This window comes from Artemia sp. Qi Xiang Cuo, chromosome 1 (genome assembly GCF_049724085.1).
Source record: "Artemia sp. Qi Xiang Cuo chromosome 1, ASM4972408v1, whole genome shotgun sequence".
Taxonomy (NCBI): domain Eukaryota; kingdom Metazoa; phylum Arthropoda; class Branchiopoda; order Anostraca; family Artemiidae; genus Artemia; species Artemia sp. Qi Xiang Cuo.
The window spans coordinates 63,967,168-63,983,681 of NC_142794.1; the positions used below are offsets into that span (position 1 = coordinate 63,967,168).

The 16,514-nt window shown below is 37.4% G+C and overlaps 1 protein-coding gene across 1 annotated transcript in view; it reads left to right on the top strand.

Annotated features, from left to right (window-relative positions):
- The first annotated feature begins 212 nt into the window (after window positions 1-212).
- Window positions 213-16,514, top strand: part of LOC148956590 (uncharacterized) — a 198,170-nt gene continuing 181,868 nt past the window's right edge. Inside the window, exons 1-2 of the mRNA XM_089091333.1 lie at window positions 213-231; window positions 5,693-5,891. Coding sequence (XP_088947459.1) covers window positions 5,759-5,891 — 133 coding nt within the window. The 5' untranslated portion in view covers window positions 213-231; window positions 5,693-5,758. The remainder of the gene's footprint in view (window positions 232-5,692; window positions 5,892-16,514) is intronic.

Below are 16,514 nucleotides of genomic sequence, written 5' to 3' on the forward strand. Positions count from 1 at the left end.
CGTTGACCAGTTCCTCATTTTCTTGTATTTCACTACTTAACAGTTGTTTCAATTCTTCTAATTCTGTTTTTAGGCTTGTGCACTGAAGAATTAAATGTTCAAGTGTTTCAATTTGATTTCCACACCTTCCGCACATTCCAGTCGACTTGGTGGGGTCTATCCTTTGTTTTCTTTCTTCAGTTGGCAGTATTTTGTGAACTTGGAAAAACGCATGCTCTTTAACCTTCGGCGGTAAGAAACTAGAGTGTATCAGGTCGAAATTTTTTTTCAGTTTTTATCGTCAAGATCACTCGTCTCTAGAATTGTTGCTGGAGGTAGGTTTTCCTGCAAAATGAACTATTGTTTTACATACTTTTTGCTGAATTTTTTGCTATCAAGGTCTGCGGTGTTTTTTTCCAGTTATTCTTTGACAGTTCCGAAATGTTTTTTTACCGAGTTTAGGCAGTCACTCCTTTCATTTCTTACCCATGCGTTATACCAATTTTTCATAGGGTTTGTTTCTTCAAAATAAATTTCTTCGATTATTGTTTTCATGTAAAATTCTTTTATCTTGGCTTCTGTGTTAATTATTTGTAGGCCTCCTTGGCTTTTCAGTAGAAACATATCTGTAAGTTTAAGCTTTGGAGGGGGTTTTCCGTACCAGACGAACTGATATATCATTGATTTTATTTTCTTCTGGATGCCTTTTGTGGGGTTTGATACTGAAGCGAAATACCATATCACTGGACCACCATATCACCATATCAAATGAGCTATCTTAAGTCATTTTCGTTAATCAGCTTATAATGTTACATTAAATTCTTGCTAAATTAAAAAAACAAACCTAGGTTTTGCATTAAAATAAAGAGTATGCTTAAAAAGACAAACAAAATTGTCCTCTCCCAAGCCTTCCTGTCCCCTTTCCACCAACTATTTGCAATGTATTTATACATTCCAGTAAAGAAAAAATTAGGGTACTTACGTGTTACATAGACCACGCTCAAGAAGTGAGGTTAGGTTAATCATAATGAAATATACCAAACTATGATGAAAATATAGTACTTTTGTAACAAAATTATGGAAACTTCAACTGAGAAAAATGGAAAGCAGGCCGCCCAGAACGCGTTATATTAAATACCTAATTTAACCTCACAAATTCTAAATATTAAATATTTAATTAAAACATACTTGCATAGTTGTTTATCTCACTCAGGCGAAGCTAATTATCACATGTGTGCACACAAAAAAACTGGTTTTACATCAACAGGTCAAGAACAACGGTGTGGTCGATGTAATACGAAAGTACCAAAATTAGATAAACAATTAAATTAAAAAGGAAAATTTGAGGTATCAATGCATGCAAGGGAGGGGGGCTCTAGACCCATGCCCATCTGTTGTTTTAGTTTATAATTATCTTTATTATCACACTATTTGTTTGTTTTAACTTAATATATTGATTTTTTTTTTAAGAACGCCTCCTCCCCCAAAACTAAAAGAGGATCGATTCACTTTTGTGCCCACAGCATTGAAAGCGAAATTGTAATTTAATCGGGACTGAAATGAATTAGTAAATACCTTTCTAGAAAAAGTTTTTCAAAAGCGTTTGACATATCATAGGCAGCGCAATCGCGCAGCCTAAAAGAAGAACGATGTTGGCACAAAGTATTATTTATTATTTTTTTTTTCCTTTAGACCAGGGCACTTCGTATCGAAGGAGTTGTCAGAGAGACTTCAAAAAGGACTCATTCGATTGGAAATTGGAGTGGCTAGTGCCCTTTTTCATAGTTGAAAGTGATTGGAAGGCAACTAACACTACTTCCACGCCCACCATTTATCCAATCACATCCAATCAAAATTTTGAGATAGCCATTTTGTTTGACGTAGTTGAAATTTCAAGAAATTAGGTCTTTTAGGATGACAAATTCCTCAGGCCCTCAGGACAAGGGTTATAAGTAATCCCCTTGGGGCATATAAGGTTTTTATTGAAAGCTTTGTCGTAGAAACTTGAAAAAGGGCGCATACGATTCGAAATTAAAAGGGCTAGTGCCCTTTTTAATAGTCGAAGCGATTGGAGGGCAACTAGCTCCCCTCTCACGCCCATCTTTTCCCCAAACACATACAATCAAATTTTTTAAATACCGTAGCCATTTTATTCAACGTAGTTGAAAGTTTTGGAAATTAGGTCTTTAATGATGAAATCCCTCCCCCCTCTCTGTCCTCAGGGCTAGGGTTGTAAGTTTAGGGTTGTAAAGCATAGCATATATTAAATACGTAACCTAATCTAACCTAGGTACCCCCCTTAAAGCCCAAAAAACAACAGTTTAAGTATCGTAAACGCAATAAAAACCACGCTTTGCATTGTATTTCTCTATAGCGGTCTATTGCAATTAACCCGTCTGGCGGGTTTTTTGTGACTGGTTTCCTTGTAAACGACCATATAACGCACCAGTACAGGAAATTGAAAGGGCTAGTGCCCTTTTTAATAGGCTAGTTGAAACTAATTGGAGGACAACTAACCTCCCTCTCACGACCACCATTTAAATTCTTTTATATGTTTTCACTTATAACTTTAAGAAAACAAAATTAATTAAGATTTTAAGGAATAAATATTAGCATATTAAACTGACAATGCACATTTTTTTTCAGTAAATTCGTTTGAATTTTTTAAGTAAAGTAAAAATTATATTCTAGCTTTTAGAAAGCATAGGGTTTAGAACACTAAACAGATTAATTTCTGCTCTTTTTGAGTTTGACTTATTTTAATTTCTATTTTTTTTGTGTTTCATTTATTTATTGATACTGATGTGTGGTAGTTGTATGCTCTGTAGATTATTTAATTCCATTTTGTTCATTTTTGGTTTAATGGAGTTTTTTACTTTTTTTGAAAAACACTTAGTTTGTGCAAAAAGTTTTTTTGATTAATTCTGAAAAAAACTAGAACCTTTACATGTATAAGTTATGTATTGTCTTCAAACTCCCGTTTTTTAGAGTTTGTTTACAATCAGCGAGGGTTGCTCCTTACTTACCATTTTTTACCACGAACAGTTTGATGAACATAATCCTTGCCGCAACTATTAGGTAAATGTAGGCATTATCATATATAATCTCATTATGCTGGATAGTTTTTATATAGACTAGTAGACAACCAAGCCAAAAAGTTTTTTTTTTTTTTTTAATGATCTTATTTGAACTTGTTACCATTTTAAAAGTGAGCACATTTATCAGTATAATGCTACAATGTAAGACCCTTCAGCACAGTGGATTGATCTCTACGTGGTAATATGGCACCTGGGGTTCGATCCCTGCCGCCACAGAGTTTGGGATTAGGTGGATATTATGCATTAATGTCTTAAGATAATCAAACAAGAAGAAAAAAACCCAGCAATAATATCAAAGCAGCTCAAAATATCAATGATTTGAGAATATCATTAGGCCTATTATACCGATTTAAGCAGTGTATAAACCGTAGTAATACCTCCGATTTATTAGTTTCTGATCTATCCTTTGACTAAGCCAGAATTATAATATTACTAGGTGTTTCTCAGAGAAGGATGTAAATTTGCATTGAAAATAAAAAAATTTTCTCTGTTTTACATGTCTTTAAAACTGTCTTAGAATAAGTCTGTGCAAATAAACTACGGCTGTTTCCTGTTTAGAACGCTAGATCGGTACAACCCTTTATTTCTATAATATAAAGGAAATCATCAGATTGTCTTTAGACCCAAGGACATAGAATTGCTTTTGCTATTAGACTGCTACTTTCCAAAAAGTAATTTATGAGTGACTCTAATTTTTGACAAACTTTAAACCGTACTCATTTTTTACCCTTATTTTAATATTTTATACGTCAATTGACCTGAATTGACTAGGAGTCAGCACTTCCAAGTCGAGAAACCTGAAAAAACGAAGGCTTTTTTAGACTTGGGATGTAAAAATACTTATACTGCTAATTCTTCGATATATTACAAATACTTCCCGTTCTTTATAGCACACCGATTGTACAGTAAACGTTCCTTTCTGGGTTTACTTGTCAAGATGTTTGTATTATTTTGAACCATACAACTGGAAGATAATTGATTCATGCTTAATTACCTGTGTAATCTTTTGAATTGCAGGTCGGTCCCCACCTGCTGGCTTTTTAATCCACTTGATTTATTCTCCCCACCTTTAAGAAAGAAAAATATAAACTTGCCTGCTCTAAATAACAACCGTGTTTCTTTGAGGGCATTTAGTCTATCTTTGATCTCATCTCATCTTTGGTCTCATCTATAACAGAAGCTTTGTAATTGGGTAACAAAATGAAGGTAAATTCGCATCATACCACCCAATTGACCATGCAAAAGGAAATTAAAAAGGACAAAGGGATTCACTGATTTACTAGTCACATCCTCCTCTGGATTTTGGTAGATGATAAATCCTTAAAATTGGGTATTTCTTATAGAAATGGAAGGATTTCAGTGGATATTGGTAGCGTTTGCGGCCCTGTCTCCTCACATTTTAAAGAAAATACATTTGTATTTCTGTTTCCAAGAGGATATCACTTAACTTTTCGTATACAGCAAGAAGACAGGTGACAGTAGGGTCGAAACACACATACAGAATGTAAAGGTAATTAATCCGCTTCTCTATTATCTATAAAACTTTTTAAGATAATAAAAACAGGGGTTTTAAGGGTTTTTTCCCTTAAAAAACCTTTTTTAAGGGAAAAAACCTTCAAATTATGACAGTAATATGGCTAAAAGGCTAATTAATGGATGATCATAGTTCCTTTAAAATGTTGAAATAGACCTATTCAGATAATTAAATGAGACAACATATAAGTAACAGAAAGAGTTGTTCGGAATTTAGGATAGGCTTAACTCCTGTAACCCTTTCCTAAAAGGGTGCCATTTTGTTTCATCTAAGCGGCAGCGACAAGGGTTAGTAGTTGCATATAGATGCTCATCATTTCACGGTTTTGTCTTCTTTTTTTCTTCCCATCGAACGAGTGATAAGCAATCACTAAAATATACCAATTGGCGTAACCGTTTTGTCGGTTTTCGTCAAGAATCATAATTGAAAATGCTTATAATTCAAGTTACAAGATGGCCCAAACTCCCTAATACATTGACGTTACATGTTTGTTTTTTCATTTATTATTTTTCACGATTTATTTTTTACTGTCTTTAATCATTTACCTGTTTTTAATCATTCCCCCCCACCCCCAATTTGAAGCTCAATATAATGAATCTTGACTTGACGTTAATGATGTCGCGCTTGCTGAAGCAAAAACGAAAAGTCAAAAACTTAATTTCCAAACATGCGAATAAACTAACTGTGACATAGCTAATTAAACAAATTCTCTTAATATGCTTAATTACACCTCTTTTGTTTCTTTGTAATTATGTCAACGCACAGTGAGGAAAAAGGGGGAGGAACTCCCTCCCTCATGAAATCTTACCAACGTGAGAGAAGGTGATCTTCAGAGAAGGTGAAAAAATAAGACATGAAACATAAGAAGATGAAGTCCAATCTTTTGTACCCCCCCCCCTGTCATCTTTAGGCAATACCCCTAACCTCCCCCTAAAGTCGTGACTATGCGTATCCACGCTTCTCGATCAATTTCATTGTTATATACTTGTCTATTTCATTATGTATTTTTAGCCATTTATTAATTTTTTATTGATTTTTTTTTTTCACAAGTTGTTTTTAACCCGCAATGTCACGATTTAAGGTTATGGCCAGCCAGAATGGTTTGGTGAAGTTATTTGCTTAATTCCACTTACACGAAGCCACTCGAATGGGAAAGGATTGTAGCAATGATTCTGATGGAGGGTTCATCAGTGCGTCACCGCCTCCTGCTTTACCTCCACGACCCATTTGTCCAAATCCAAGAAATGGAGACCAAAGTTCAACTGAAGTTTTGCAGTCAAGTGAGTTTGTGCTTTCCTTCGTATTTTCAAGTTCGAGTAAAACTATCAGTAAATTATAAGCAATAAACTTCAAACTCTTACGCAATTCAGCTCTCTGTCCGAAGACACAATAATATCTGGACCTTTTTGGGTTTTCGGATCTTAAAGATGCTTGTTCGATCCACCTTTTCTTGTATTGGATACTCCCAAATTTTTTTCATCAGTATATCAGGAGAACACACGATGAAACCTGAACCAGAAGTAACAGTTAATACACTAGTTCTGCTTTTTCAAGCTATAGCATTCGAACCAGCCCTGGTGGCAGGTTAGTGCGAGGCTTCCTTCTCCTCCTCAAAAACGTGGCTTGTAGGCGCCTTTAAACCCGTGAGCAGCCGAAGTTCTGTATCGGACAGTGGTGGATCCAGAGGGGGGCGAGGGGCCGTGCCCCCCTAACATGGCCTAAAGTACTGTAATTTAGGTACTGGTGCGTTATATGGACACTTTTATATATTGTGCAAGGAAACCAGTCACGAAAAACCCATAAAACCGGCTATTCTCAAGAGACCGCTATATATAGATTACTGCAAAGCCAGGTTTCTCAATGAGTTACAATATTTTAACGATTTTGTTGGGGGGTTTAAGGAGGGGAATTGTACCTAGGTTAGGTTACGTATTAAATATATGCTATGCTTTACCCCACCAACCCAACCCCCTAATGTGCAAATATATAGCTCAAATTTGTTATTTAACTATTATATATTCATCCTATTTTATTTTATTTCATTAGCATTAACCAAACTTGACTTCTTAGAAGTGTCCATATAACGCACCAGTACCGTAATTTACTTAATTACCGTAAGTTTGCGTTAATTAAACTTGCTCTTAACGCAAGTTTATCGTATCAACCTATCGACCCCCCCCCCCCACCTAAAAAAATCCTGGATCCGCCACTGGTATCGGTACACACTTGGAGGTATTCGGAAAACATTTTGTATTAATAATACGTAATTTTTGAAGTTTTGTAGACACTTGAAAAACTGAATTTGGTAACCAGTATTAATCGAATCAGACATATAACAACCAATCACGAAACTTAAAGATTTAACTTATTTCTTTCAATCCTTCTCTTTGATCAATATTATTTATTTCTGCTCATTTCTGAAAATGCTTATTTTGAAATATGACGCTAATGCAAGTTTAAATGCTAAGATGTACGAAGCATTGTAAACGCTGTATTTTCCTTTTTTCAAGTAGACAAAAAAAAAAACTGGTTAAAATATAATTAAAAAATTTTCTTTCACGTTTTTTTCAGAATGTAGCAAAGATCAGAAATTTCTATGGTTTATTTTCTATTTTTTACAGGAAAAAGATAAATGTTGACATGGATAATCCCTATTATTGGCAGCGCAATAGCGCTACCTAAGTAAAGAACGATGTGGGCACAATGTGCTATTTTTTTTTTGGGGGGGGGGGTTCTTGGTCTTAGACCAGGGCACTTCGTATCGAAGGAGTTGTCATAGAAACTTCGAAAAGGGCTCATTCAATTGGAAATTGGAATGGCTAGTGCTCTTTTTAATGGTCGAAAGTGACTGAAAGGCAACTAACACCCCTTCCACGCCCATCATTCCCCCAAACACATACCCCCTTCCACGCCCACCATTCCTCCAAACACATCCAATCAAAATTTTGAGATAGTCATTTTGTTCACCGTAGTTGTTTTCCAGATAGAAATTATGTTTTTGAGAACCACACTCCCTCCACAGCCCTCAGGGAAAGGGTTGTAAGTTATGCGCTCGGGGTATATAAGGTTGTTTTTTTTTTATAGAAAGCGTTGTCGTAGGAACTTCAAAAAGGAATCATTCGATTGGAAATTGAAAGGGCTATTGCCGTATTTTATAGTCGAAAGTGAATAGAGGGCAAGTAACCCCCCTATCACGCCCACCATTTCCCAAAACACATCCAATCAAAATTTTGAGATAGCCATTTTGTTCAACGTAGTTGAAAGGCCCGGAAAGTATGTCTTTGAGGATGACAACCCCCTCACAGCCGTCATTGCAAGGGTTGTAAGTTATGCCCTGGGGACATATAAGGCTTTTATGTTGTCGTTGAAACTTCAAAAAGGGCTCATTCGATTGGAAATTGAAAAGGCTAGTGCCCGTTTTTATAGTCGAAAGTGATTGGAGGGCAACTAACACCCCTCTAACGCCCACCGTTTCTCCAAACACATCCAATCAAAATTTTGAGATAGCAATTTTGTTCAACGTAGTTGAAAGTTCTGGAAATTAGGTCTTTGAGGATGACAACCTCCCCCAGCCCTCTGGGCAAGGGTTGTAAGTTTTGCCTTGGAACATATAAGGTTTTTATTGAAAGTGTTGTCGTAGAAACTTCAAAAGGGCTCATTCAATTGGAAACTGGAAGGACTAGTGCCTTTTTTAATAGTAGGAAGTGATTGGAGGGCAACTAATCCCCCTCTCACGCCCACCATTTCCCCTAACACATCCAATCAAAATTTTTGATAGCCATTTCGTTTAACGCAGTTGAAAGTTCGGGAAATTAGGTCTTCGAGGATGACAACCTCCTCACAGCCCTCAGGGCAAAGGTTATGATTTATGCCCTGGTGGCATATAAGGTATTTATAGAAAGCGTTGTCGTAGAAACTCGGAAAGGGCTCATTCGATTGAAAATTGAAAAGGCCTGTGCCCTTGTTAATAGTCGAAAGTTATTGGAAGGCTTGACATTTTTATAGTTAAGATCGATGTGGGTACCGTGTATTATTTTTTTTTTATTTATTTTTTTTTTAGACCAGGGCACTTCGTAACGAAGGTGTTGTCGTAGGAACTTCGAAAAGGGTTCATTTGATTGAAAATAGAAAGGGCTAATGTCCTTCGTAATAGTCGAAGTGATTGGAGGGCAACTAGTCATCCTTCCACGCCTACCCTCCCATTTGTCCATTATGTTTAAAAACTAAATGTTGCCTTAAGATTAAATGAAAATGCACTTTGTTAATGCTAATTCCCGATAAGGCATCTCAGCAGTAGTAGAGATGCCCCTATTGATCGTGATTACACCACGTGGTTTATGGTTTTCTCAGTGAGAATGAAAAAACAGGATCTTTCTCACTTGAAAAAACGGGAATTTTGTCACATTTATGGTTGATTTCATGGATGGTTATGTGTGTTGTTCGATTTATTTGATGTTTTTCTTGGAGGTCAACATCAAATTATGGATGTTTTATGGTTTTTGTCAGTGAGAATTTGAAAAACAGAAACTTTCTCACTTGGAAAACCATAAACCACGTGGTCCTGTCACGAGTAGCACCCATTTGGAACACCTGTGCTGTCGACCTCAATTCACCTATCGTGAATCAATAATTCCCCTTAGAAACAACAAATTAATTCCCCTTTCTTGACAGATCAATCAACCAATGACATCATCTGTCAGACTTTAAAAATTTTCGCCTAGAAACGATTCTCCAGGAATAGATCCAAGTCATTAATGTCTTTGCCTCGGAAACAACTCTTTTGGTCGAACTCCAAAGGATATTAATAACCAAAGGCCATGGAAACAATTCTCCAAGAAACATCTTAGCGATGAATTGTTTTAGCGCGGGAATCAGGTTTCTTATTAATTTGAAATCCATTAGCGCAGAGATGCCAAAAACAAAAGGAACACGCTGAATTACGTTTAGGGATTATTTGGGCGAAACTGTTTTAGACAGGTTATGGAATTATTTCGGCGAAACACTTAGAGACATATTAAAAGAAGATTTTAGGAAAGGTTTTAGAAGAGGATTTGAGGGTGAAACTCTGTGGTCGTTATAATACACAAGTTTCATTTGAACAGTGTCGTGAGGTCCTCTACCCCAACCCCAAAGGGTTCCGATCCCCACCACCCCCACCCCGAAGGAAGCGCACGGTCCGCAAAGGTCCCCCAACCTCCCAAAGAGCCCCCGCCCCCCAAACGCCCTCCTCAGACCCTCAAAGGCCCTCCCCTGGTCCTCAAGGGCCCCCCCGACCCCCCAAGGTCCCCCCGCCCCCCAACGCTCTCCACAGACCCTCAAAGGCCCTCCCCTGGTCCTCAAGGGTCCCCGGACCCCAAAGGGCCCCCGGACCCCAAATGCCCTCCCCCAGACCCCCAAAGGTCCCCCGGACCCCAAACGCTCGCCACAGACCCTCCAAGGCCCTCCCCGGGTCCTCAAAGGGCCCCCCGACCCCCCAAGGGCCCCCCCGACCCCCACATCCCAGCCCCAGGCCTCACCGGTCGCCCGGGCCTGCGAAGCACTGTGGGCTCGGACAGCGCCGCCTGGGGATGCGCCACAGGGGATGCACCACGGGTTGGGGGAAGTGCCACCGGAGGTGCAACACAGGGAGGCGCCGCAGGGAGGTGCCACAGGGATGCACTATAGGGAGGCGCCGCAGGGATGCACCACACAAAGTAAACTAACAAGTACAAATTTCGACCGGTTCTCAGCCACACGCCCTCCGCAGACCCCCAAAGGCCCTCCCCTGGTCCTCAAAGGTCCCCTGGGCTCCCAAAGGGCCAACCGGCCCCCAAGGGTCCCCCGGGCCCCCAAAGGTCCTCCCCCGGTCCCCAAAGGTCCACTGGGCTCCCAAAAGACCACCCAATCCTCAGGGGCCCCGGACCCCCAAACGCCCTCCCTGGGTCCCAAAGGCCCTCCCCCGGTCCCCATACATGCACACATAAACTTACACACACACAAAAACTAACACATACACACACAAAAACTTACACACACATACGAAAACTTACACACACACACACACGCAAAACTTACACACACACGCACAAAACTTACACACACACACACACACAAAACTTACACACACAAACACACACACACACACACACAAACTTACACATGCACACGAAAACTTACATGCACACAAAAACTTACATCCACACAAAAACTTACACACACACACACACACACAAACACACGAAAACTCACACACACACGCCAAAACTTACACACACACAAAAACTTACACACACACACACACACAAAAACTTACACATGAACACAAAAAACTCACACACACACGCACAAAAACTTACACACGCACACACACACACACACACACAAACTTACACACACACACACGCAAAACACACACACACACGCCAAAACTTACACACACAGAAACTTACACACACACACACACACACACACTTGCACACACACACACACACAAAACTTACACACACACACACACACACACACACACACACACAAACTTACACACACACACACGAAAACTTACACACACACACAAGCACACACACACAGACTTACACACACACACAGAAGCTTACACACGCACACACAAACTTACACACACACACAGAACACACATGCACACAAAACACTACACACACACACAGAAACTTACACACACAGCACAAAAACTTACACACACACACACACACACACACACACACACACACACGAAAACTTACACACACACACACAAACTTACACACACACACACAAACTTACACACACACACACACACACACACACACACACACAGACACACACACATGCACACAAAAACTTACATGCACACAGAAACTTACACACGCACACACACAACTTACACATGCACACAGAAACTACACACATGCACACACGAAGACTCACACACGCACACAGAAACTTACACACACACACAGACACACACACACACGCACACAGAAACTTACACATGCACACAGAAACTTACACACACACACAGACACACACACACATGCACACACACACACACACACACTACACACACACACACACACACACACACACACACACACTTACACACACACACACGACACACACACACACAGACACACACACACACACACACAAACTTACACATGCACACACAAACTTACACATGCACACACACAGCACACACATGCACACAGAGACTTACACACACACACACACTTACACATGCACACACGAAACTTACACACACACACACACACACTTACACACACACACACAGAAACTTACACATGCACTAAGAAACTTTAACAGGATATCACAATATTTAAAATTCTCTCTTTATAGTTCACATGATATCATTATATTAAAAATTCTCTCATTAAAGTTAACATTATCTCATTATATTACAAATTCTAACATTAAATTAATCATGAACAAATTAAATTAAAAATGAACACATTAACATACACATGAACCCCGACAATTAAACATGAACAAAGACAATTACAAAGGCACACCTAAACTGACACAGGCACACAGAAACTTACACATGCACACAGAAACTTACACATGCACACAGAAACTTACACATGCACACAGAGGCACACATGCACACAGCACACATGCACACAGACTTACACATGCACACAGAGACTTACACATGCACACACAAACATACCACTGCTACATGAAAATTAACCATGATATAATTAACTTACACATTATATCAGAAACTTAAAAAGTATATCATTATATTAAACATTATCTCATTATATTTCTCATGATAAGCTAAACATAATAAAGAAAAAATAAAAATAATACTGAACAAATAAACATACACATGACCACAGTCCATTACACATGAACCCAGACACGTACACATGCACACAGAGACTTACACATGCACACAGAAACACACATGCACACAGACACACACATGCACACAGAAACACACATGCACACAGACACACACACACATGCACACAGACACTTACACATGCACACATGCACACACACACACATGCACACAGAAACTTACACATGCACACAGAAACACACACATGCACACACGAAGACTTACACATGCACACACGAGACTTACACATGCACACAGACACCACACATGCACACAGAAACTTACACATGCACACAGAAACTTACACATGCACACAGAAACTTACACATGCACACAGAACACACACACACACACAAACACACATGCACACACAACTTACACATGCACACAGACACACTTACACACACACACACACACACTTACACACGCACACAGCACACACACACACATGCACACAGAAACTTACACATGCACACAGAAACTTACACATGCACACAAAAACTTACACATGCACACACACACACACACACACACACACACACACACACATGCACACAGCACACACACACACACACACACACACACACACACACACACACACACACACACACACACACACACACACACACACACACACACACACACACACACACACACACACACACACACACACACACACACACACACACACACACACACACACACACACACACACACACACACACACACACACACACACACAGAAACTTACACATGCACACAAAAACTTACACACACAATTAGACAAAAAATTACGATGTCACAATGACATAAAGAAATTTAAAGTTCAATTCTAAATTTTTCGGTGGAAGATAGAAAAAGCAATACCATACTTGTGAATATTTTCCCGGAAAATAAAAATTTCTAGTTCAATTTAAAATTTTCTCAACGAAGTCAAGGAAAGTTAACCTAATCTAACTTAATCTAACCTAACCTAACCTAATCATATACCTAACGTTTTGCCTGTCTCTCACCTAACCTAAGCTAACCTAAGTGACGCGTATGTGGGCTAACCTAACCTAACCTAACCTAATCTAACCTAACTTAATCTAGCCTAACCTAACCTAACCATACTCGCCGGGAAAGGTTAGGTTAACTTATCATGAGCGCTCATGACAAGTTAACCCTAACCTAACTTAAACATGTAAAAATGTTTCTATTTATTTATTAATATTTATTTATACCTAACCTAACCTATTGTTTTGGAGGTTAGATGAACGAGTTTGAAAGATTGTCTTTAATAATAGAACGAGTCCCTCATTTTCTAATTTAGAAATTTGAAGGGGTAAATCCATAAGACAAAGGAGCTAAAATTTAATTTAAAATTAGAATAGAACTTTAAATTTTTCATCTCTTTCAGAAAAAAACCTGAAGTGAAATAGAACCTTTTTATTTTCTTGTAAAAATTAGAAGAGAACTTTGATTGTTTTATGTCTTTGAGAAATTAAGAACTGAAGTGGGAGCTTTTCATTTTCATTTGTAAAATTCAGAATTGATCTTAATTTTTTCACTTCTTTAAGAAAATTCAGAAGAGAACTCGAACTTTTCCTCACTTCATTATGAAAATTTTAAATTGAACTACAACTTTATATCTTCCGGGAAAATATTGACATGTATGGTATTTATCTTCTTTGAAAATATTCACAAGTACGGTATTAACTTTTCTATCTCTCACCGAAAAATTTAGAATTGAACTTTAGATTTCTTTATGTCTTTGTGAAATATAGAACTGAAGTGGAAGATTTTGTTTTCTCTTGTGAAATTAGAATTGAATTGTGTTCTTTGGTAAAATTCTGAAGAGAACTTGAACTTTTTTAACTTCTATGAAAAATTTGGAACAGGATTTTGTATTTATTCATCTCTGAGAAAAATCTGAACTGAAGTGGAAAATTTTTATATTTATTTTGTGAAAATAGAAATGATCAAAAACTTATTTCATTTTCATTGAAAAAATTCAGAATTGAAGTTGAACTTTTCTTCTCTCGGGAAAATATTTAGAACAGACCTTAAAATTTTTTCATGTCTTTGAGAAAGGTCGGAATTGAATTTAAGAAAATTTAGAATTAAAGTGAAACTTTTTATCTTCATGGAAAATAATCACAATCATAGGATAACTTTTCCTATCTTCTATGGAAAAATTTAGAAGTGAACTTAAAAATTTTTATGTCTTGGTGAACTTAAAACTGACGCGGAAGCTTTTTATTTTCTCTGGTGAAATTAGAATTGAATTGTGTTCTTTGGTAAAATTCAGAAGAGAACTTGAACTTTTTTAACTTCTATGAAAAATTTGGAACAGTATTTTAAATTTTTTCATCTGTTTGAGAAAAACCTGAACTGAAGTGGAAAATTTTTATATTATTTTGGGAAAATAGAATTAATCAATAACTTATTTCATTTTCATTGGGAAAATTTAGAATCGAAGTTGAACTTTTCTTCCCCCGGGAAAATATTTGGAACAGAACTTTAAATTGTTTCATCTCTGAGAAAAATCTGAACTGTAGTGGAAATTTTTATATTATTTTGTGCGAATAGAAATGATCAATAACTTATTTCCTTTTCATTGAGAAAATTCAGAAGAGAACTTGAACTTTCTTTGACTTTGTTGAGAAAATTTTAAATTGAACTAAAAATTTTTTTTTTCCGGGAAACTTTTCTTCTCCCGGGGAAATATTTAGAACAGAACTTTAAATTTTTTCATCTCTTTGAGAAAGGTCGGAATTGAATTTAAGAAAATTTAGAATTATAGTGAAACTTTTTATCTTCATGGAAAATAATCACAATCATAGGATAACTTTTCCTATCTTCTACGGAAAAATTTAGAAGTGAACTTAAAATTTTTTATGTCTTGGTGAACTTAAAACTGACGCGGAAGCTTTTTATTTTCTCTGGTGAAATTAGAATTGAATTGTGTTCTTTGGTAAAATTAAGAAGAGAACTTGAACTTTTTTAACTTCTATGAAAAATTTGGAACAGTATTTAAAATTTTTTCATCTGTTTGAGAAAAATCTGAACTGAAGTGGAAAATTTTTATATTATTTTGGGAAAATAGAATTGATCAATAACTTATTTCATTTTCATTGGGAAAATTTAAAATCGAAGTTGAACTTTTCTTCTCCCGGGAAAATATTTGGAACAGAACTAAATTTTTTCATCTCTGAGAAAAATCTGAACTGAAGTGGAAATTTTTATATTATTTTGTGCGAATAGAAATGATCAATAACTTATTTCTTTTTCCTTGAGAAAATTCAGAAGAGAACTTGAACTTTCCTTGACTTCGTTGAGAAAATTTTAAATTGAACTAGAAATTTTTTTTTCCGGGAAAATATTCACAAGTATGGTATTGCTTTTTCTATCTTCCACCGAAAAATTTAGAATTGAACTTTAAATTTCTTTATGTCATTGTGACATCGTAATTTTTGTCTAATTGTGTGTGTAAGTTTTTGTGTGCATGTGTAAGTTCTTGTGTGTGTGTGTGTGTGTGTGTGTGTGTGTGTGTGTGTGTGTGTGTGTGTGTGTGTGTGTGTGTGTGTGTGTGTGTGTGTGTGTGTGTGTGTGTGTGTGTGTGTGTGTGTGTGTGTGTGTGTGTGTAAGTTTTGTGTGTGTGTAAGTTTTGGCGTGTGTGTGTAAGTTTTCGTGTGTGTGTGTAAGTTTTCGTGTTTGTGTGTGTCAGTTTTTCTGTGTGAGTGTTAGTTTTTGCGCGTGTGTGTAAGTTTTTGTGTGCATGTTAGTTTTTATGTGCCTGTCAGTTTTCGTGTGCATGTGTTAGTTTTTGTGTGTGTGTGTGTGTGTAAGTTTTTGTGTGGGTCTAAGTTTTTGTGTGTGTGTGTAAGTTTTCGTGTGTGTGCGTAAGTTTTCGTGTGTGTGTGTGTGTAAGTTTTTGTGTGTGTGTAAGTTTTTGTGCGTGTGTGTAAGTTTTTGTGTGTGCGTATGTTTTCGTGTGTGTGTGTAAGTTTTGTGTGTGTGTGTGTGTGTAAGTTTTTGTGTGTGTGTTTTTGTTTTTGTG